General features: G+C 50.2%; 7 protein-coding genes across 7 annotated transcripts; 3 read left to right on the top strand and 4 right to left on the bottom strand.

The window, feature by feature from the left end:
- Positions 1-1,348: 1,348 nt before the first annotated feature.
- aspB (septin AspB) lies at positions 1,349-3,026 on the bottom strand (the record flags this gene model as incomplete). The annotated part of the gene is made up of 4 exons (XM_056696489.1): positions 1,349-1,984; positions 2,076-2,542; positions 2,633-2,911; positions 3,023-3,026. 4 exons carry the CDS (start codon positions 3,024-3,026, stop codon positions 1,349-1,351), a joined length of 1,386 nt encoding a protein of 461 aa, XP_056558701.1.
- Positions 3,027-4,061: 1,035 nt separating this feature from the next.
- On the bottom strand, positions 4,062-7,112 carry N7496_003557 (FACT complex subunit POB3; the record flags this gene model as incomplete). Its single annotated transcript, XM_056696488.1, has 7 exons — positions 4,062-4,428; positions 4,489-4,854; positions 4,912-5,151; positions 5,213-5,718; positions 5,790-6,012; positions 6,077-6,090; positions 7,098-7,112. 7 exons carry the CDS (start codon positions 7,110-7,112, stop codon positions 4,062-4,064), a joined length of 1,731 nt encoding a protein of 576 aa, XP_056558700.1.
- Positions 7,113-8,464: 1,352 nt separating this feature from the next.
- N7496_003556 (uncharacterized protein) lies at positions 8,465-12,128 on the top strand (the record flags this gene model as incomplete). Its single annotated transcript, XM_056696487.1, has 2 exons — positions 8,465-11,837; positions 11,893-12,128. The coding sequence occupies 2 exons, from the start codon at positions 8,465-8,467 to the stop codon at positions 12,126-12,128; spliced, it is 3,609 nt and encodes a 1,202-aa protein (XP_056558699.1).
- A 957-nt stretch (positions 12,129-13,085) lies between these two features.
- On the top strand, positions 13,086-14,997 carry N7496_003555 (cytochrome P450; the record flags this gene model as incomplete). Its single annotated transcript, XM_056696486.1, has 6 exons — positions 13,086-13,311; positions 13,411-13,692; positions 13,747-13,853; positions 13,936-14,274; positions 14,339-14,772; positions 14,832-14,997. The coding sequence occupies 6 exons, from the start codon at positions 13,086-13,088 to the stop codon at positions 14,995-14,997; spliced, it is 1,554 nt and encodes a 517-aa protein (XP_056558698.1).
- A 533-nt stretch (positions 14,998-15,530) lies between these two features.
- On the top strand, positions 15,531-17,428 carry N7496_003554 (Zn(II)2Cys6 transcription factor; the record flags this gene model as incomplete). The annotated part of the gene is made up of 2 exons (XM_056696485.1): positions 15,531-15,588; positions 15,642-17,428. 2 exons carry the CDS (start codon positions 15,531-15,533, stop codon positions 17,426-17,428), a joined length of 1,845 nt encoding a protein of 614 aa, XP_056558697.1.
- Positions 17,429-17,653: 225 nt separating this feature from the next.
- N7496_003553 (uncharacterized protein) lies at positions 17,654-18,483 on the bottom strand (the record flags this gene model as incomplete). Its single annotated transcript, XM_056696484.1, has 3 exons — positions 17,654-17,920; positions 18,005-18,197; positions 18,263-18,483. The coding sequence occupies 3 exons, from the start codon at positions 18,481-18,483 to the stop codon at positions 17,654-17,656; spliced, it is 681 nt and encodes a 226-aa protein (XP_056558696.1).
- Positions 18,484-19,343: 860 nt separating this feature from the next.
- N7496_003552 (uncharacterized protein) lies at positions 19,344-20,450 on the bottom strand (the record flags this gene model as incomplete). The annotated part of the gene is made up of 4 exons (XM_056696483.1): positions 19,344-19,903; positions 19,993-20,213; positions 20,291-20,308; positions 20,383-20,450. 4 exons carry the CDS (start codon positions 20,448-20,450, stop codon positions 19,344-19,346), a joined length of 867 nt encoding a protein of 288 aa, XP_056558695.1.
- Between the last annotated feature and the right edge of the window lie 985 nt (positions 20,451-21,435).

Genomic DNA, 21,435 nt, shown 5'->3' with positions numbered 1-21,435 from the left:
GATGATCGTGTACAGAGTGGCTATGAAAATTGGTTCATATTGAAGCTTGTTTATCTTCATAGGGTAGCCCCTAATAGCACGGAGTGGACTGAAAGTAACATGTATATGTTGCTGATGCACCAGTGAGAAGTTCTTTTGATATCGGCTTGATCGTGAAGCATCGTCTTATATTTTCCTTTTGATCGTCCGCTCCAATGACAACGGATGCAACTTCGCATAAGCGTCCGAGGAAAGTCTCATCGAGGCGAAAGGCTTAGTTTTTTGGCCAATTTAACTAGTATTTCTACACGAGTCTCAGCGCTTAACATTATCTTTCCAGCTCAAGCTCCGATTCTCCCATTGTCCCATTCTGAAAACAGTGCAATCTCAAACTAGCGCATTGAACCTCCTTCTCGAACGTTATGTACCCTACAAGGTTTCCAATGGCACCCCACGGGAGGACACCAATAACTGCGGAGCGAAGCGCTATATCGTGTACTCTAAGTTGATAGTATGGTAAACGCGTATACAATTCGCATACAATCTATAATTCGTCTAGCATGCTTTATCAGTGCATCTAAGCATGAGCATAACATAGCACCAAATCAAACCTTCATCAAGGTCCAATCTACACCGAGTCAACCACCCCTAATCCCAACCTACAACATACAACATACACTCCCTAATCTACAATGCAATCTACACCCCCTCCCAACTCAAATCAAAAATCTAGAAAAATGCCGAAGCGCTGCAATTGACTAGGGACAAACAAGAGCCCAAACAAAAATTCAAACAAGGGGAGAAAATAAAAAAAGAATTAACCAGAAAAGAAAAAAATAAAGAGCGGGGGTAATAAGGCACACAGAAAAAAGAACTAGCAAAGGCAAAAAACAAGATATGGCGTAGCAAAAAAGTACATCACAAGAAGGGTAGTTAGAGAGGGGGAGGGGGAGGGTAAAAAAGAAAAGAAGAAGAAAAAAAGGGTTAAGTAGGAGTATCACGATTTGAAATTTCCCCAGGTTCTGTTAGGTCGAGAGGGTTGACCCTCGTGGAGTCATATTATTCAAATAACCATTTCTTTTCTCTTTTCTTTTTTTTCTTTTTGCGATGCGTGAGCCCATCCAGTGGAAGACAAGGAAATAAGAAAAAAAGCTGCAGCGGAGGGTGTGCGTTAAAGGGGGGACACTTCTCAGCGTCCGGAGTAAGGGAGTGTGTGTGTAGAGATGACAAGCAAGGAAATATCGGAACCCCCATTAGAGAAAAGGGAAGAGGTTCAAAAAAGAGAGCGAGAGATAGCGGGACTGCATGACTGAAATGGCAACTTCAGCAGCGGCCGTCAACGGCACGAAGAAGAAGGAGCTGGGAGGGTTTAACGAAGCGAGAAACCCTTGCGCTTGCCCTTTTCTTCGATGGGGCGGCCGCTCTCCAAGCGGGCTTTCTTTTCCTCTAGTTCCTGGCGCTGCCGGTCTAGCTGGTCCTTCATCTCGCGGTGTCGGGCATAGAGTTCGTCTTCGCTCTGTTTGAGCTTGCTTTCCTTCTCGGAAACCTTCTGCTGGAAGACCATCTTCATCTCGGCCTCCATCTTGGCGAGCTTCTGCTCGTGGAGAGTGCGCTCCTCCTCCTGCTTGACGGCAGGGTTGACCTCCTTGAACACGCTGGGGTCCTGGGCAACACCCATCTGGGTGAGCTTGTCCGAGCGGTAGTTCTCGTACAGGAAGTTGTTGGTGTGCTCCTTGAGCTCCTCCATGTGGGTGCGGATCAGCATCTGGCGCAGCTTGACAAAGTCGCAGTGCTCCTCGTTGTCGACCTCGATGACACCCCAAGGGTAGCTACGGCCACGGACACGGCGGCCATCGGCAGCAGTGACCTCGGAGTTGGCACCGACAACGGCGAAGGGAACCTTGGACATGATCTCCTGGTTCTCGGCAATAGTCTCCTCATCGTCGAGCTCGTAGCGGGGACCCTCGAAGATCTGGATGGAGTGGTGCTGGATATCGGCAAGGATCTAGAAAGTAGAGTGAAAGCATAATGTTAGTCTCGATCTGATCAACCAATACCAGTTGGAAATAATTTGGTAGAATATGGAGAAGACATACTCTCTGCTTGAACAGGGCAACCTCCTCGTCGGTCAGGGTATCGGCCTTGGCGATAACGGGGATCAGGTTGACCTTGGTGTGGAGACGGCGCATAACCTCGATATCCAGAGGCTTGAGGGAGTGACCAGTGGGCTGGATGAAGTAGACACAGGCGTGGATGCGGTTGTCGACAATGTTGCTGCGGTTAACCTTGTTCTCGGCCTCCAGGTAGGTGTCGAAGCGCTGCTCAATGTTCTCGACAATAGGGCGCCAGGAGTCGTCGTTGTTGACAAAGTCACCGAAGCCAGGAGTATCGATGACGCTCAGGCGGAGACGGACACCGTTTTCCTCAATGTCGGCGCTGGTGGACTGGATCGACACGGTCTTGGGGATAATGTCGGCGTTGGGGCCGGTACGCTCCTTAGGGGGGTAGAGGGAGGTGTTGAACAGGGTGTTAACGAGGGTCGACTTTCCGAGGCCGGATTCACCTATCCAGGAAAAATAGTGTCAGATATACTCATACAAGCCAATTGGCGGGGGATAAGCCGGGGGCAAAGCTTGTATCTCAATGTACATACCGACAACCATGACGTTAAAGTTGAATCCCTTACGGACACTCTTGCGGTGCCACTGGTTGGGTAGGTTGGCGAAACCAACGTAGCCGGTCAGCTTGCGGCGAACCACGTTCTTCATGTCGTTGGCAGCGGCGGCGACAGCCTTGGGGTCGCGCGAGCTGACAGTCTGAGCATTACCGGAGCCCATGGGGTTGGTGCGCTCCACGAAAGGAGACTCCTTGCCGCTGCTGGGCGTGGGGGAGTCGAGGGACGCGACGGGGGAACCGTTCGCAATCGGCGAAGCTAGAGAATCCATCAGTGAGTCGTTCCGATGATTGTAGCCGGACTCTCTTTCAAGAATCGAGATCGTGGTATCGGCTCCGAGATGGGGGAAAGGGTGTAGAAGCTGCTTACACATGGCGACGGCCTTGTTTTAGTGGAGAACGTTAGACGGAGGATAGGGACAGCAACGCGAAAAGATTCCCTAATAAATCAAATCATATCATCAGTACCAAATTGCACCAGAGTGGGGTCTCGTCATGATCAGGACAAGAAAAAAAAGGTATCCGGGGAGGGAGACGATTGAAAGGAAGATCGAGAAAGTTCAGGGATTCATACCTAGAGAAACTTCGGTCCAAAAAAAAGGGGGGGGGAGGGGGAAAGAAGGAGGAAAAGAAGAAGATGGAATCACAAAGCGAGAGACAAGAAGCAGCTCAAGCAGAGGAAGCTCGAAGCAACAAAAGAGAATTGAAAGAGAGGAGGGAGGATGGGGGGAGGAAAGAAGCACTGCCAGTCTGGGAAAGAAAGGGGGGTTGAGGTTCTCCGGTCGGGTCCAGTGATCTTGGGCCAGAGCTACTCCTCTGGAGTGGGATCGGCCCGTCAACCACCAACTACTGTAAGTGACCTACAGTACTACTGCAGTACGATACATCATCTTTTTTTCCCGCCCAATGGCTGTGACCAGTATAATTATGATTTCTTGAACTGACAAAGTTTCCTTCTCATGACTGGATCACTACACATTCCTCGGGTTTTTTTGGATCTCCCCATACGGGGAATGCGGGCCAGACTCTGGGAGTATACGGCCAGTTGTCATGTTCTCCATCATGCAAGCCTAAATCCACTTGGGTAGTTTGTACACGAAGGTGTCATTGACCAGTCTAGTTTATTCACCAATAGTATTTGCCTGATAGTTAGGTGGTCTCATAGTAATCTCTATATCTATCTTTCTATCCTTCATTGTCCGAGACAAGACTCTCTCCAAGATCAGGGGTTACGGGGTGTCATCACGTGAGCTCCACCGGGTCCACCTTTTTACAAAGTAAACTGTTGATGTTGACGAACCACATACGAGTAACTAAATCAATGTCAAGGATCATTTTTTATCAACGCCAGAATACAGTCCAGTCCCAGATCATGTGAAGAAAAACAAAACAGAACTAGCTATACACATTTAATTCCCGGTCTTGCTCTTCTTCTTAGGCCGGGTTGCCTCCTCCTGGTCCGATCCAGCATCCGCCTCCTCATCATCATCTCCCGCATCACCCATCTCCTCGTCGCTGTCACCACTGCTCTCGTGTGCCGAGTCGTACTCCTCAGCCACATCAGAGTCGGACGAGGCATTGAAGTCCTCATCTACAGACTCCTCGTCCTCGTCTGCCGAGCCGCGATCTGCCCGTGCGCCCTCCTCGTCACTCGACTCCATCATGTCATCGTTGTCGAGTGCAGCCTTCAGAAGGGTCGAGGACTCTTCAGACATCTCATTCTTAATGCGAATGCCCTTGGCCTTGAAGAAGTCTTCCAGTGGTTGTTGCTCCTCACTATTTTCTCTCGTTAGTATAACATACGGCTAAATTAGCTAGAGGTCATGTCGCTCTTACCGGTTGATGTTGCTGAACTGGTTCTCGCCCAGACCTCCCTTGAGGCTGACGGTAATATCAAAGGTTCGGCTAGCCGAGACAGCGCCTCCGACACGCGACATGGTCACCACTGCAACGTTCTCGAGCTGGATGTAAGTGGCAGGCTTAGGCACGAACATAAGACTTTTATCCAAGAAGTAGAGAGAGCCCTCGTTGGCCTTGATGGAGCACTTAACCCCATGGTGCCCGTGGTGGCTGATAAAGTCCTTGGAAGGCATGATAACCTTCTTGCCAGACAATCCACGGAAGATCTTGGTCACGACCTGGTGAATAGGCTCTTCGTAGTGTGCCTGAAGCTTATCTCCGTACTGCTTCTTCAACAATTCCCTGCAAAGATGTCAACAAACTGAACTCGACACAAATCCGTTTACATCCTAAACTCACTCTGTCATGTTCAGCTCCAGGCTGATCTCCTCATCCAACTTCAACTGCATCACCAAGAATGGGTAGCGAGTCTGGCCCTGGCGAAGAGGAGGATCGAGACCAAGCACGATGAGAGTATGCGTATCGTCGTTCTTCGGAAGCAAGAAGAACTTTTTAATGGCAGAGTATTGGATCTTGTAGTCGTATGTTTTGCCACGGAGCCGGAAGGACGACTCGTACATATCGATATCGAAACGACCTCTGGATGAGAAATAGTAAGCAATGAAAGTCTAGAGCAGGCAATAGAGGGAAGATAACAAACCTGGGCGTAAGGTGCAAAACATCCAAAAAGGTCGCAAAAGTATCACCCGCCACGTCTCCAATCTCAGCCTTGTCCATGAGAGTCTCATAAAAGAGGTTGGCCGCATTCTGCTCCTCCACCTCTTCCTCGTTCTCCTCCTCGTCGCCCTCGCCCTTCTCCTTCTTCACAGCCGTACCGGGAATGTAGAAGCGCATCTCCACCAGCTCATCGGGGCCCGCGGCAGCCTTGCGGCCGCGGTTCTGAGTGCTTCCAGCGGGCTGTCCGTTGCCATTCGCCTGGTCTGCGGAAAGCGCAAACTCAACCGCCACCTCATTCTTGCCTGCGAGGTTGGTGTTGGAGATCTCGGAGTAGGGGACTTCGAAAGCGGGTCGGTTCTGGACGCTGAAAGAAAGCTCGGCCTTGGTGAACTCGGCCTTACCCCAGTTCCATCCGCGGATGGCGTGTTCGCGGGTCTCGACGTTGATGCCGTACCAGATCTTGAAAGCCTTGCTCAGTCGCTCGAAGTCCTAGTAACAGCAAACTGTTAGCACGATTGTGCGATCATCGCAGAGTCCGTAGCAAAGCAAATCCGGCGTACCTCTTGATCAAACCCATCCAGTTGAATGACTCCTGAGTTCCGCGACAAGATCTTCAGCTCGTATCCTTTAGCGGCGCGACTCCACTGGGCGTGGCCGATGTTGCTGCTGTCGAGGGTGAAAGTGTCGCCGCCGCCGGAGGGACGCCAGCCCAGACCGCTCTCAGCCAGCTTGCATTTTCCTGGCTGCTTCGAGAGGTCCAGGTAGATGTTGTCGAAGCTCTCCCTATATGTCAAACGCGGTCAGCTGTGTTCAAAGGTATCTGGTTCGATGGGACCAGAAAGCTTACATGATGGAGAAGCTCTAAAGGGAAATGAGTCGTCGGTCAGGAATTGAAAGAAAGGAGATTCGGAGGGTTATGACGGATATGACAGTAGATGAAAGCGGGGGTTGGGTAGGAATGGCAGGAGAGAGGGTTTGGAGAGCTCTCAGATTTCTCGGAGGTCGCGTTGCGGCGCGCCGCAGGAGAGGAGGCCACTTTCGCCTTATCAGGCTTAGCGTGGTGCCTGAGTGATGCCTTGTAGAACGGGCCGCCATCAAACACGTGAGATTGAGCTGTAGCAAGAGAAGGTCTTGCTTTGAAAATTACCTTGGAAGAAAATTGGGGCTGAATGGATCTAAGATTATATTCAGGATGACTTCCATTTGTCAACCTTGGAAAAGGACTGAGATAGCTGGCGAGGATTGGTGTTTGATTATTTTGGCCCACAGATGCAACTCAACTATATATCTTCCTTTTTGACTTCCACCTTGGGCCGAGTGGCGATACCTACTCACCGGGCTCCCACACGTATATCGATGGACGAGGTAGTTCTCACCTAAATGGAGAACACCTGCATCACAAATAGGTATTTAAAAATAGTGATTGAACTCATTCGAAAGAACAAGCTTCCCAATGGCGGGATCTATGCGATAATAGGGGCAGAAGTGCCCTCGAAGGGACAACATCGAATCATCGGGCATCCGTGTCGTAAAACTAGTCATAGTTTATTTCAGCTTAAGCTATTGCCTAGAAGTCTATAGCCATTATAAAATGAGATTGATAGTCCAAATTCTAAACAAATCAAGGTACTACTAGCTCGTAATTATCAAACACCCAGGTATGAATGTAGGTTAACTCCCAGTTTCTGTCCAAACGATCAAAGCGTGAACCCGACAGCGGGCAAGGGATTCCAAGGGAGACTGCAGACGATAGCTGAGACATCATATTGGAAACTTCCCCCTTGGCAGATCATCCGGGGTCAGATACCGCAAATAAGTTTATGAGACTCGAATCACTCGATAAATTGGATGTTGCAGATGAGACGAACCTTAACCTGTGCCATAGTGAGACTTGCCGTGTTTACGGGGTTGTATCCGTGGCTTCGATGGGCTGCATATCAAGTTTCCCTTGCTTATGATCATGGGCAGTATTTTGTATCACGTTATCCTCGTGGTGTTTGGTATAGCTTAAGATATCTAAGCACAAAGCTATGGTATAACAACTTGTATAGTCGACTGTGGCCCAGCAGAGTGCGTAGACACTGGGTCAATTTACGGCATCACCAGTGGACCTCAGTTCTATATTTACGCGGCCTTGGACATGGGCCTGGATCTGGTTTCTGCGACAGGTCGTTTCGGCCCACTTGGTATCGAAGCTAGAGGACGGGTTATGAAGGCGTTTTAGTGAGAAAGTGGTAAGCTATTATTATCCTTGAATAGGGTGAGTTGCAAGAAACAAGAGGGGAGAAATGAAGACTTTAGGAAATATGTAGATATGATCGAGTGTCCAAGATGGTTCCATTTCCAGCAGGATGTATACTTCGTACCAGTCCTAGACGGACAGGCAAGTCTAGAGTTTGAGTGCCGGGAGATTTGGTTATTTTGGTAATTTTAATGTCGATCCTCATTCAACTAGAGGTACGACCGTCATCTCGACGTAATTTGAGGTCGCAAAGGCTTTTCTTAGATAGTAGATAGATGTTCATTTAGTATAGAGAGCCATACGGAATGAACAGAATATCTAGCATTCATTGCGCGACACGACACCCGATCCATTGTTGGATCCTCAGTATAGCATCAGCGTGGCCTGCCACCGGCATGACTGGAGATCGCATCACCCACGGTCGGGGTGGATCACTTGGGACGGAAGGGCTGGCCATTTGAAGATGTTGATTGGTTATTCAGGTGGGTACACTCCCCCCTTTCGCGTCGGGAAACGGCGTGGCTTGGGTCGGGCCTGGCGTAATTTATGGTTTTTTATGGTTTTTATGGTTTTCTGGTTGGGTTTATTTGGTTTTATCTCGTTTTAGCGTTACAACTATCGTGGGCTCTGTTTTGCTCTGTTTGCCTGGTTTCATTGCCCCCTTCGATTCCTCCTCTTGACCCAAGAAGCCTCCAATTCCACACCCTCCACCACCACCACCCAGTCATTCGTTGATTTCTATTGCTGTAAGAGACTTCGGTCTCGACATGCATCCGACATTCTTTTGCATTCCTTAGATTCTTCTTCGTTTTTTCCATGCCACATTCCTTATTACGTTCCTTTCGTTCCACGCGTTAAGGCCTGCGGCCTCCTGAATTCTTAACGACACACTCCCTTGGTCGTCACCACACGCTCGCTTCACTTCGACTCCCCTCTTCCCAACCCGACTGGAGTCTCTTTCCCACTGCTGCCTGTCGTCGCTCCCCCCACACAATGAGGGTTTCTTCATTGTACGGGCCCGCGGCGGCTGGCATCTCGACTTTATTTGCGCTTCTACCGACCGCACACGCCTTGACCTTCAATGCGGTCTCGACCCCCGAAATCGACCTCTCCTCGCTGGGCCGGGTAACCATCACGGGTGACTTTGACGGTGTATCCCTTTACGAATATGAGGGCCAGTCCGAAATCACACAGCGCCAGGGCTCGTACATTCTAACCCCGCTTCCCAATGGCATTCTCACGAACCTCTCCTCCGCCGACGCACAGATCCGAGACATGTGCGCCTTCACGAAAAAGGATGGTACTTTCGCGGGGATATTCGTCGGTGGTAACTTCACAAAACTCGGAGGAGTCAAATCGCCCGGCGCGGCTCTGTTCAATCCCAATTCCAGCGATATCACGGCGTTGCCAGGCTTGACGGGCTCGGTCTCGACCGTGCTCTGCGACCAGGACACCAACCGCGTTTACGTTGGTGGAGACTTCACACACAAGAACACATCCAATGCCATCGCATGGTCCCCCAGCGATGGCTGGACCGAACTCGAATTCGATGGACTGAACGGCCCCGTCAACTCGATCATCAAGGGCGACAACGGCCATATTATCTTTGGAGGATCCTTCGATGGCCTTGGCAACACCACCAGCTCGTCTAACAACAAGCAAATTCTCAACCTGCAGAACGCGACCATCACCTCCGACGCTGAATCCTCGCTGACCGGCTACATTGACCCCCGCAATGTGATCTGTTCGACTAGTGGCGTGGCAGGCGCGGGGAAGACCTGGCTGCTTCACGATTATGCCCCTGGATACTGGCGAGCATACTTTGGATTTACCTTCAACCCGACAAAGGTTCGCCTTTACAACACCCACTTGGATGGACGCGGCACCAAGAGCTTCCTGTTCCGCGCCCTTCCCGACGATGGTATCATGAACATGACGTACACGGACGATTCAGGAAATACCGTTCACTGCGACTCATCCTGCCCACTCTCCGACAGCACTAGCGAAAAGTACCGTGATTTCACCTTGGTGAACCCCGTTGGTATGAAGGGATTCCAGATCGAAGTTCTGGATTGGTACGGCCAAGGCGCTGGATTGAACGGCATTGAGGTTTTCCAGGACCAGATTTTGTCCTACGCCGTTGATGCGTTCAACGAGCCTAGCTGCGCGGGCCTTGATTACCCTTCCAAGTCTACTCGCACTGGCTCTTGGACTGTCGAGGATGCCGGCTATCTGTCAGCTTCGGTGACTGACTCCAACGACACCAGCACCTCGGTCGTTTTCTATCCTGATATCAAGGAGTCTGGCAACTACACCATTCTTGTTTACACCCCTGGCTGTGTGCAAGACGACAGCTGCAGCTCCCGTGGTATGGCAAATGTTACAGCCACCGTCGCGACTGGCACCGATGCCTCGCAGCCGTCGCCAACAACCATCTACCAGACCAACAACTACGACAAGTACGATACCCTGTTCTCTGGCTACGTTGATGCGAGCAGTGATTCTTTCCGTCCCAGCGTTACCCTTCGGCCTATCTCTGGCCAGGGAGACATCACTCTTGTGGCGTCCAAAGTCCGCTTCGAGCTCCTCTCCAACACGACCAGCGGTGGTTTGAATGGTCTGTACGACTTTGACCCTTCCTCCACGACGACCGCCAGCCTTGATAGTTCCGACATCAACGTGGCTGGCAACTCCCTCGACAAGGATGCTGTGATCATGAGCCTGGCTGAAAATGATGGTATCTTCTACGTGGCGGGCAACTTCTCCACCAAGAAGATCCACAATGTCATGTCTATCACTGATGGAAATGCTACCGCCATGCCTAGCGGCGGTCTGAACTCTGAGGTCATGGCCATGACTACTCTCAATGATGTCCTGTACGTTGGAGGTCAGTTCACCGATACCTCTGACGGAGGTGCCGACGGTCTTTACCATGTGGCTTCCTACTCCTTCTCTTCCAAGAAGTGGTCAGCCCTGGGCGAAGGCCTCAACGGCCAGGTCAACTCCATCTACCCAATCCAGCTGAACGTGTCAACTTCCATCAATGAAACCACCATTGCCGTGAGTGGTAACTTCAACCAGATCCGCGCCACCAGCGACCACCCGGCCGTCTATGTTGCCGGCTTTGCCATCTGGGTGCCGTCCAAGAAGGCCTGGCTACAGAGCCTTAACGATACCCAAATGAAGTTTGCTGGGCAACTCTCTGCAGTGGCCACTTTCAATGATACCACGCTCCTTGCAGGCAGCCTCGCTACCGATGGAATCACTGCGTCTGGCGCTGTCTCGTTGCAAAACTCGAATGACCTGACCTTGGTTCCCCTGTCGATGAACACCAACCACACCGCCTCCACCGTTGGAATCATCACGGGTGTTTATGATACCGAATCTAACCGCAACTTGACCATTGTCGGTGGCCAGTTCACTGCGTTGAGCAGCAACGGATCCGCTATCCACAACGTTGCCTTCCTGAATGGCACCGAAGAGAAGATTTTCGGCTTGCCTCAGGGCTTGGACAGCAACTCTACCGTCTACTCAATGGCTGTCTACAACAACACTCTGTTCGTCGGCGGCAACATCACCGGAACTCTTGCAAGCTCCAGTGTGAGCGGCATGGTGGCTTATGACTTGTCAAGCAACTCGTTCAAGCAGAGCCAGCCTTGGTCTCTAACAGGCAAGAATTCCAGTGTCAACTCTATGGCTCTGAGGCCCGGTTCGTCTGAGCTCTACGTTGGCGGCAGCTTTGATTCTGCTGGCTCGCTCCCTTGCACGACAGTCTGTGCTCTGGATACCTCGGTCAACACATGGAGCTGGCCTGGTGCTTCCATCAGTGGTACCGTGATGTCTCTTAGCTGGGCCAGTTCGAACACTCTGTATGCTGTGGGTAATATTGAGATTGGTGACAACAAGACCGTTGTCGCCACTTTCAGCAAGAAGACATCGGCTTGGACCGCCTTCTCCGGCGCTTCTACCTCTGATATTACTGGAACCGTGACTGCTTTCGCTCCTGCCAGCGAGGACATCTCCAACTTTTGGCTTGGTGGCACCTCCACCAACGGATCGGCCTTCCTCTTGAACTACGATGGATCGAAGTTCCGCTCCGCGGGCTCCTTGTTCTCCAAGGGTACGACCATTCGTGGCTTGGAGATCCTTCCCATCAACCAGGATCATTCGTCTGTTTCTTTGTTGAAGAATGACCAGACACTGTTGATCATGGGCGAACTCGTCATCCCCGATTTCGGTAATGCCTCGGCGGCTCTCTACAATGGAACCGCTGTCACGCCGTTCATCCTTTCATCCAAGTATAATGGCGAGCCTGGTAGTATGTCGCAACTGTTTACGGAGAACCAGAATCCGTACACAACCCAATGTGAGTCGTTCCATCATTTTTCTTCTCTCATCTGATCATCACTGACCCATCCCAGCATCCCACCACTCCAATGGCATCGTCGTCTTGGTTGCATTCTGTTGCGCCTTGGGCTGCGTCTTCCTCATCGTCGCTGCTGGCGTCATCGCAAACAAGATCCAGCGTCGTCGCCAGGGCTACAGCGCTGCACCCCAGACCTTCGGCACAGACCGGCCAACCGACATGCAGCGCGTGCCGCCAGAGTACCTCTTCAACTCTCTACGTCAGCCCAACCCCGGCGCCCCAGTTATCTAATGAATGCACCCCCTCCCTCCCCCGTTCTTCCGCTTGCACAAAATTCTCTTCTCTCCGCCCTCTTATCCCCAAGAAAGGCGTTCCGTTTGTGGTCATCATTTTTTTCCTTCTTCTGGAAGCAACGTCTGCTTATACCCCTTGCAACCTTTCCCTCACTTAATGTCTTGAATTCTTTTTATTTTGCTAGCGCGTCCTCGTGTTTATTTCCGCGATGGCCATTGTCTCCTCGCGAGTGCTACTTTGTGTGTGTGGCGGATTTATACCCGTTTTGACTTGATCTGTCTCCTCGAGTTTCTCCCCATTTTGCATATACTGCGATACATGTGTACATGTGACACCTGTATGTAACTTAGTGAATATGTCCTGGGGATGTGGATAATACTATGATCTACCTCGTCTGATTCAATATCTTCCTTTTCTCTTCAAGATTCATATAAGGGTGGTCTTTGTTTGGTTCAACTGGGCACTAAGCTTAAAGCTTAGTGGATTAAAGTTTGGCGGCGCTCGGTGGGGACCAGCATCCACCATCCTGGGTAGACTTGACAGAATACTAGTAGATGGAAGATGATAGGATCCGGTATCCTTCTGAACAGGAGATTTTATGCTCGTGCCAACGTCTGTAGAGCCCTGTCATATTCGAAAATCCTGCAGATCGTGTCAAGAAAAAACGAATATCCCCACTTCGCTCTCTTGGCCAGCATCTCAACCCCTCTGAGACAGCCTTGTCAAAACCCGTTCACGCACATTCGCCAGGCTGTATGAACAGACACTAAAACGATTAGTGGTTTCACTAGCACTAGGCTCTTCGCTTATCAATTAGCGCCACAAGTTGCATGGACTACTGTGACGAGCTCGTGATAGCGGTTAAAAGTGCAGATCAAACCCCCTCACTTTTCTCCCCATCAATCTACCGTCAGTACTGCCATTTGAAGGATCAATATCAACAATTCCTTCGTCATGGCGGTCGAAGGACTTCTGGCATTATCTACGGTCCTCCGTCTCATCGGTGTCTATATCGCATACCATATCATCCGGGCCTTGTATAATGTCTCCCCCTTCCACCCACTCAGCCATATCCCCGGCCCGAAACTCGCGGCTGCAACATGGCTCTACGAGGCCTGGTTCGATCTCATCCTGAATGGAAGGTATACGAACGAGATTAAAAGGATGCACGATGTATACGGTAAGATAGGATTTCCCGCTTCCCGCTGCATACTGCACCGACCTGCGCTTGTATTCCCCCGAACCCCCCAAACTAAACCCAAGAGATAAACCCCCGCAGGCCCCGTTGTACGCATCAACCCAGAAGAACTCCATTTCAGCGACATAGCATTCGTCGACGAAATTTACGCCGGAAAAGGCCGCAGGCGCGACAAGCAAGTGCACTTTGTGGAGTTTATGGCTGGGCCTGTCACGTTGTCGATGTTTGCTACGACTGGACACGATCTTCATCGCATTCGACGGAGCGCAGTGAATAAGTTCTTTTCCCGGGCGCAGATTGCGAAGCTTGAGTCTAAGATTAAGGGTCTTGCTAATGAGTTGTGCGATAAGATTATTCGGCTTGGTATGTGGGACTCTTAGAGTAGGAGTTATGGACGCTCTGTGCTGATAATTACAGAATCGAACACGGGGAAGCCGTTTGATGTTACAGAGGCTTATAGTTGTTTTACTGCGGATGTGATATCTAGTTATTGTTTTGGGGAGTCGTTTGGGTTTTTGCAACAGGTGAGATTCGGGATGATCCAAGCTACGAAATAAAGGCTCTAGCAAAGTTGGAATCATGGTCTCTAATCATTTTCACGAACAGAAAAACTGGCAGCCGAATTTCAGGAATCCTTTATATGGTGCTCTCAAAGCAACCTACATTTTCCGATTCCTGCCATTGTCGAAGATTTTCGTTGACATTGCACCGCTATTCGCGAACTGGGTCAACGAGGGTATGGCTGTGATGCTGAAAGAAAACAACGAGAAAATGCCTGGTCGTGTACGAAAGGCTCAAAAGGAGCATGCGGCTGGTGTGAAAGAAGATTCCCCGAGTATCTTCACTGCTCTTCTTGATTCCTCATTGCCGGAACAAGAGAAGACGGACCTTCGGTTGGGTGGTGAAGGATTTTCTATGATTGGCGCTGGAACCGAGACTACTGCAGTAAGTCTTCCCATAAACGGAGAAAGCCCTTTCGATGAGAAGCTCTAACTTAGCACTCATGTAGTGGACACTCTCTGTTTTGACAGTATACCTGTTAAATCAACCCGAAGTCCTGGCCCGCCTAACAAAAGAACTCCAAGACGCAGACGCCCTCAATCTATCCTGGTTCGCACTAGAGAAACTGCCCTACCTAAACGCAGTCGTAACCGAGGGTCTCCGTCTTTCATACGGTGTCTCGTCAAGAATACCCCGTATCGCGCCGAACGAGAACCTCCTTTACCGCGGTGAGTTCCAGGGACGAGAGATCGAGTATGTCATTCCACCGGGTACGCCTATGGGCATGTCAAATGCCATCAACCACCACAATGAAGATGTATTCCCGGACTCGCACGTATTCAAGCCCGAGAGATGGCTTGATCTTGAGGAGGCTGAGAGACATCGGCTGGAGAATAGTTTGACTTCGTTTTCAAAGGGGAGTAGGCAATGTCTTGGGATGAAGTGAGTTTAATAGTACCACGAAATTTGTTATTCTTGCTAATTGAATTCTGGTGGGACAGTCTGGCGTATTGCAACATGTACGTTGGGCTGGCAACGCTCACGCTGCGCCTTTTCCCACGGACAAAGTTGTACGAGACGGATGTGGATGATATCAAGTATGATCATGACTTGTTGGCACCTGCGCCCAAGCCTGCTAGCAAGGGAGTAAGAGCTATCGTCTCATAATAGGTTCACCGCGTATCAATGATGGTGAGGTGTTCAGTGGATCTTGGAAGGGACTGGTGGTGAACGAGAAGACTAAGGTAAAGCAAGATTGGTGAGCTGCTTTCAACTTTTTTTGGGCTCAAGACTTAATTAGTCGATCTGCCTTCTGCTATATTCGGCGAAGTTTTTTAGTTTGTATTTTCTCAATGACTAGTAACGACGTAAGAATTTGAGATTAGGGAGCAAGATTGAATAACATAAACTCCCACGGTTATTTGTTAGAAAACGGCTTTGGACCAATCGATAAAAACTTCATTTGATATTTTTAGACGACTTCAGCCTCCACAATAGGCTGGGATGCTAGTGGTGATCTCCAATAGTTGCTGTAGTTGGTTGCTCCACAACCAGCAGAAGTCCATCTCGTATCGAGCCCTGTTAAGTGATCTGCCCAATAAGGAGGCTCGGACGTCCAGTAATCAACCCCACCCAGTTGATCTGGCAAGCTACCAGGGAGCTTCAGCTGTACAACTATCTAGGCGAAACGCCTGGACACCATGGAGAATTATCTTCCTTCAAAGCGCCTACGACGCAACACCAAGAGGTGCTACGAATGTACGGGGCTGCCACTCATATTTGTCTAATCGTGACTCGCTAACCCACACTAGGCAGAAGGCGCAAAGTAAAATGTCAATTGGCCTCCGAGGACGTGGCAACTTGCTCTGAGTGCCTTCGAACTGGCGCCCAATGTACTCTCCAAGCACCAGAGACCGAATCAAATGCATCATCGACAACCTTGTCTGATAACGACGGACGCCTCGAGCGCATAGAGCAAATGCTACGCACTCTGATTGATAATCAAGAGTCAAACAAATTGCATCCCAAAAATGAAAATGATTTACAGCAGCCATTGAATTGGGATGACATTCTGAATCAAGACTTATTTTCGGATCAATTTGGCATACCCACGCCATTGGGATTATCGACGCTTCAGGAACAATGTACTAAGCCCCATCCGGTGCAGCTGCCACTGCTTCAATACAAAGACGAGACGGCCAAGCAGATCCTTCTTGAGCTTCTCCCATCACAAGAAGATGCAATCAGTATAACAAGTCATACTGGAGCGTGGGCGATGGAGCTTCCGGACCCTCCCGGGGCAATGTGGAAACTTGGAGACAAGTCGCCGGTTCGCGATGTTCTTGCCGCGGCACAATTCAGTACTATGGGCATAGCGAAAGCGATTTTATTTTTTGCTTTGAGTATTCAGCAACTACCCCCTGATTTCCAGACCAGTCAACTTCAGATAGATGATGTTGATGATCACGTCCGGCGGTATACCCAAGTCGTGGGCACCTTGGTTCTAGCCCATGAAGAGATGTCATGTTCCCCCGAGGGCTTGGAGTGCCTCTTGCTCTTGGGAATGATCCATATCAATGAAGGCGACCTCAAGCAGGCATGGATGAAATTCAGGAGAGCCCTTGACGTCTCCCGACTTCAGGGGTTTCATAAGAGCTATGAGCCCTCCGTACGTCAATCTCAAGAGCTGGCATTTCAACGCCGATTATGGCTGTCATCTGTCATGGGAGATAGCTTCTGCAGTTTGATACTCGGCTTTGAGACTGGAGCTACACAGCCATTCGGCCCGGACTACTCCTGGGATGATCCATTCGCAGATGAAAATGCCAACTTCCAACGTCGCCTATGCATCGTATCGGGCCAGTTGAGTCAAAGAAACCTGTTCGGACTCCAAGATAATCTCGAAGAGGCAAAATCCATAAACACGGCCATTGATGGGCTGCAGAAATCCGTGCCGGACTCATGGTGGCAAAGACCTGATATTCGTGAAGAACAATCTTTGACTTGTGCTCAGGAATACGATCGACTCCTGTCTCATCTGTGGTTCTTTCAACTTCGAATTCTTGCCAACGTTGCATTTTTATTTGTACCGGCACCCGAAGCAAAGCAGTATCGCGATCACTGTCTTGAAGCATCAAAGACGACTCTATACAGATATTTGGGTCTTCGTCAGGCGGGAACCACTCGACTCCACTGCAGAGCAGCTGAAATTGCCGCTTTTATCGCATCGGTGGCTCTAATTCTCAGTCTGAGCAAGGATGGCGACGCTCAAATATCAGATCCATCTAAACCCCTCAATTCCGACGTCGTCCTGTTGGAGCAAATTGTTGACTCTTTGGCGGCTCTCGGTCGGAGTTCCAGCCGAGAAAATTTGGCTCTGAAGAGCGCCGAGCTGCTTGCGAATTTACTGAGAAAACTCAGGGTGGGAGATTCCATCTCAACGCATCCGGGTGAAAAGAGAAAAGCTGTGGAATCTGCGGTTCCCCTTCCTACAACCCGGAGGCAAGTAGGCTTGCATCAGCTATTGCTTGCCTCTGTGAAGAATGCTCTTGGAACCCAGTCAGCCACGCATATTCTTGATATGGATGACACGATATAACTTCATGTAGATGCAAGCAATCCGGTCCGGAGATTTAGAAGTTAATAAGTTGGCAATGTCCACCCTGTCCTGATCTGGAGCCCATCGTCTCGAATTATTTCCAATTGATCATCAACGAATGAACTGGCCCAATCTCTAATCTTCGCCTTCCCAGCGAAGTCTATATTAAGTATCCTCTACTATCACAATACCAGCAAAAAAGCCACAATCAAACATAACCCAAACCTAAGAAACACCCTTAAGCAACTCCCTCCCCTTCTCCACAATAGTCCCATTCAAAACGATAGTCGCATCAACCTCCCCTCCCACAGCAACATACGCAATATAAGCACCCAGTGTACCCACATTAATAGCCCAGTTCTTCCCCATGATAGCAGCCAGTACACCCGTCGCGAACCCATCAGCCAAGACACCTCCAGGACGAACGATAGTCAACTTCCACCACGAATCGGTTTGATCCGCTAACGCGACTGCTTTGGTATCGTGCAGTCCCTTTGACTCTATCAGCCCCGGGACAATAGGAAAAAAAAAACACAAAAATAAAGGATCGATAAGGGAAACAAGTAAAAGACATACCTTTGTCTTTCGCTGCGCATCCAGAAAATACAACTTCCTATCCGGATCCTGTTCCACGAATTTCCCACTAACATGAACATACCGGAACCCCGCTGGTGTTTCCTGCAGACTGCGCCTTTTGATAAAGGCCTCCTGAAAAGCAAGTGGATACTCCACATCTACTTTTTGCGTAGGACTCAGAGAGCCAAGGGCCCTGCGATAGAGGACGTCAATACACTTCACACCATCACCAACAGATATAGTCAAAGTATGACATACCAAATCATAGCCGCAGCGTCCATATGCCGATCAAGTAACTCATCTGGCCATATCGAGAAATCTTTCACGATGACTGTTTCGAGTTTTGGATTTGAGGATAGGTCTTCTGGGAGGGCGCGGCGCACGAATGCGACGACTGTGGTGATTTGGGGATGGGCGAGGCATGCTCGTAGTGCGCCGCCACCGATTGTGCCCGTTGCGCCTGTTAGAAGGACTTTCATTGCGAGTTGGATGTACGTGAAAGGCTTAAAAGAGGCTGAATACAAAATGGGAGCAAGTTCAAGATGCTCGGATTGATCAGAGAAGAAGTGAGGTCTTTTAAAATGCGGTAGCAAGGGGCGTCATTCCGTCGGCCGACTCGGCCGACGCGAATAAGCTCGAGAAGTAGATGCGCCGACGATAAGTATAATTTCCACTGCATTAGAAGTCTTGTAGTTGTTCTGACAGCCTTGATGACAACTAGAGAATCGATTGTTCACTCCATGATTTCCTAATTATACCTGCTACTGCTGCTCGACTCACTCTGGAATATGGAGCACATTCTCAATAACTCTAGCTGGTCTACACACCTAACTCGCCGCAGCCTGCTACAATAAATCAGATCATTGTCATCCTCAACAAGTCATATTCCCTAAAAAAACAAGTCTCCAAGTCCAGGTATATTGGCAGGAAGAATGATACAGAAACAATGCATCGCGAATTTCTAGAAACAGAAACAGAAACAGAAGCGAAGCAACTGGAAGAAAGAAAGAAAGAAAGAAAGAAGGAAACGAACAAAAAAAAACATGGGCGTTGCGTTGCGTATAGCATCATGATGGCGATTTCTCTCCCCGTCCGCCTCTTTTCTACAGATACCCCCTCTTCCACGGGTCCAACCTCACACATAGAGGAACCCCGTTTTCACTCCTCAAATTTGGATATCCTCCGATGGGATTATAACACCACCACCTTATGGTTTCATCTGATAATCATTGACACTGTCGTTTACCGTGCGGACCAATCCAAATACCAGGTTCTTCCGAGCCGCCCCGATAAAAGCCCAATTGCTGGAGAGGCCTATCCAAAGCTGTAATTGAAGCATTTACTGGGGCTTCTTGTTGGCAGCGGCAGGGCCGGCAATGTAGCGGCCAATGTCGGTCGCATCGTAGGCCTGGCGCACGACACCCTTGAATGCCTCCCAGCCCTGGCGAACCTGAGGGGGAGTGCTCTGGTGGGAGATCGAGGCGTCGGCGCGAGCGGTCAGCTGGCGAACAGCCTGCTGGACGAAGGAGCTCTGGGCGTAGCGGGCACGGAAGAACGACAGGTAGACGATCAGCAGAACCCAGCTACCCTTGGAGAAGGTGATAGCGGACAGGACGAGGCGGAGGAGGAGCAGGATCTCAAGAGTGGCGACGACACCCATGCTGGCATCGTAGTACTGCTTGATGAAGCGGCCAATGGTCTCGGCGAGGGGGTTCTGCTTGCCGGCGGGCTTGGAGCCGGAGGTGGGCGAAGCGGGGCTCGCGGCACCGGGAGCTGGGGGCTGCAGGGTCGGGATCAGGTACATGCGAGTGTAAGTCGCAACGTGGAAGACGGAGTAGACGCTGAAGGGGAGGAGAGCGAGAATGAGCTGGCGGGAGTACAGCCAGACAAGAGCCATTCCTATAGGTGACAAGTATATGAGCTTGAGAGTTCCCTGCACGTGCGCAGGCTGCCACATTGCCTTATCCCCAATTTCATGGAGTACTCACCCAGGTACTGCACGTTCTCATCAGAGATGAGCTTGGTCACAATCTGAGGCACACTGCCCGAGACACCCCGGGCGAAGTGGCCCTTGTAAACGACAATTCCATAGGTCACGGCAGCAGAGATGAAGGCCAGGCGGTACGAGATTCGGGCCGCGGAAGAGTAGTAGTTGAAGAAGATGAAGGACAGGGTATAGCGAAAGACGGAGAGGAGCAGGGTGAGGTGGCTGGATTGTAGGTCAGTAATGCTATCTCGAGGTTCTGCGAAGAGTGGTCGTCGGCGATTCCCGTCGGATGGACATACCCAACAAACCAGGCAAACCTGTAGTAGTATTCGGTTAGCACTGCTATCTCAAGCCTTGTATACAATTGCACAGGGGCGAAATGGCAACATACTGGAGGGTCTGGGCCAGAGCCTTCAGCCTCTCGGCCAGAGGCAAGGTCGCGGGAGGAGGAGGAGCCATCGAGACTGCTTTTTTTTTGCCGAGGATCGGGTAGTAGGGAGGAGGTCGGGAGAGAAGAGGAGGTAAAGGGTCAAGGGGTAGCTGTGATTCAGGACAGCAAAAGAGCAGAGAGAGGCGAGTCTCAAGGGTTGTCAGTCGAGTCAGGGAAAAACCAAGTCGAGGGGTGGCTGGGAAGCGGGGATGGAGGAGTTGTGTGTTACCTGTGCTTTCCAGCTTCGGGAGCTAACTGTCGTCTCTCTCCGCCTTGGACGCGGTGACGTCGGGCATTTCGGATGATGCAATGCAGGAGTTTATTTGGGAAACTATAGTGGAACTATAATAGAACTAGATCCGTATGAGATAGACTATAGGAGAGCATAGGCAAACAATTTAAGTGAATAGACTGAACTGCATAAACTACCATTGGAGTATCAACTATCGCAGTCTATCTCTGCACATCAAAGAACAAGGGCCCTATTCTTATCTACCGGCAGATCAGCCACTTTTCCACTTTTCCACAATTCCGCACTTCTTTGGCCGAGGTTTAAGAAGTAAACGGCTCTTGCATTCGGATCTCCTCGGGTCCTCGCATCAAAACTCGACGGGCATCTGCTGGATGGGCGAGGGAAATAAACTAGATAGATTGTTAGGTCTGACCGCTAGTTCTGCACTTTATCGGACAGTACATTTGTTCTCCCCACATGATTATTATGATTCAGTAGTGTGCTCTGTCTGATAAGGTTAGCTTGGGCTGGATTCCCGCGTATCCAAATCCTACTGGTCCGAGTCCGTCATACACTTGCCTAGAACCATTCTAGGTCGAATAACACGCCAAACAAATCACATCGAAAATAATACTCGTTAATACGGAAAGCGTACAATGGTATCCATCGTCGATCCCGTAGCTGGCACTACCTCTTTTATAAAGAATGGATCATATAAGGGTCTCGTCCATAGTCTAGTATAGAAAGGCATGCCGACCGCGGTATCTTGCGTCACCAACCTC

This window comes from Penicillium cataractarum (assembly GCF_028827025.1).
Source record: "Penicillium cataractarum strain IBT 29864 chromosome Unknown utg000002l, whole genome shotgun sequence".
Taxonomy (NCBI): Eukaryota; Fungi; Ascomycota; class Eurotiomycetes; order Eurotiales; family Aspergillaceae; genus Penicillium; species Penicillium cataractarum.
This window is presented reverse-complemented; position numbering and strand designations above follow the sequence as displayed.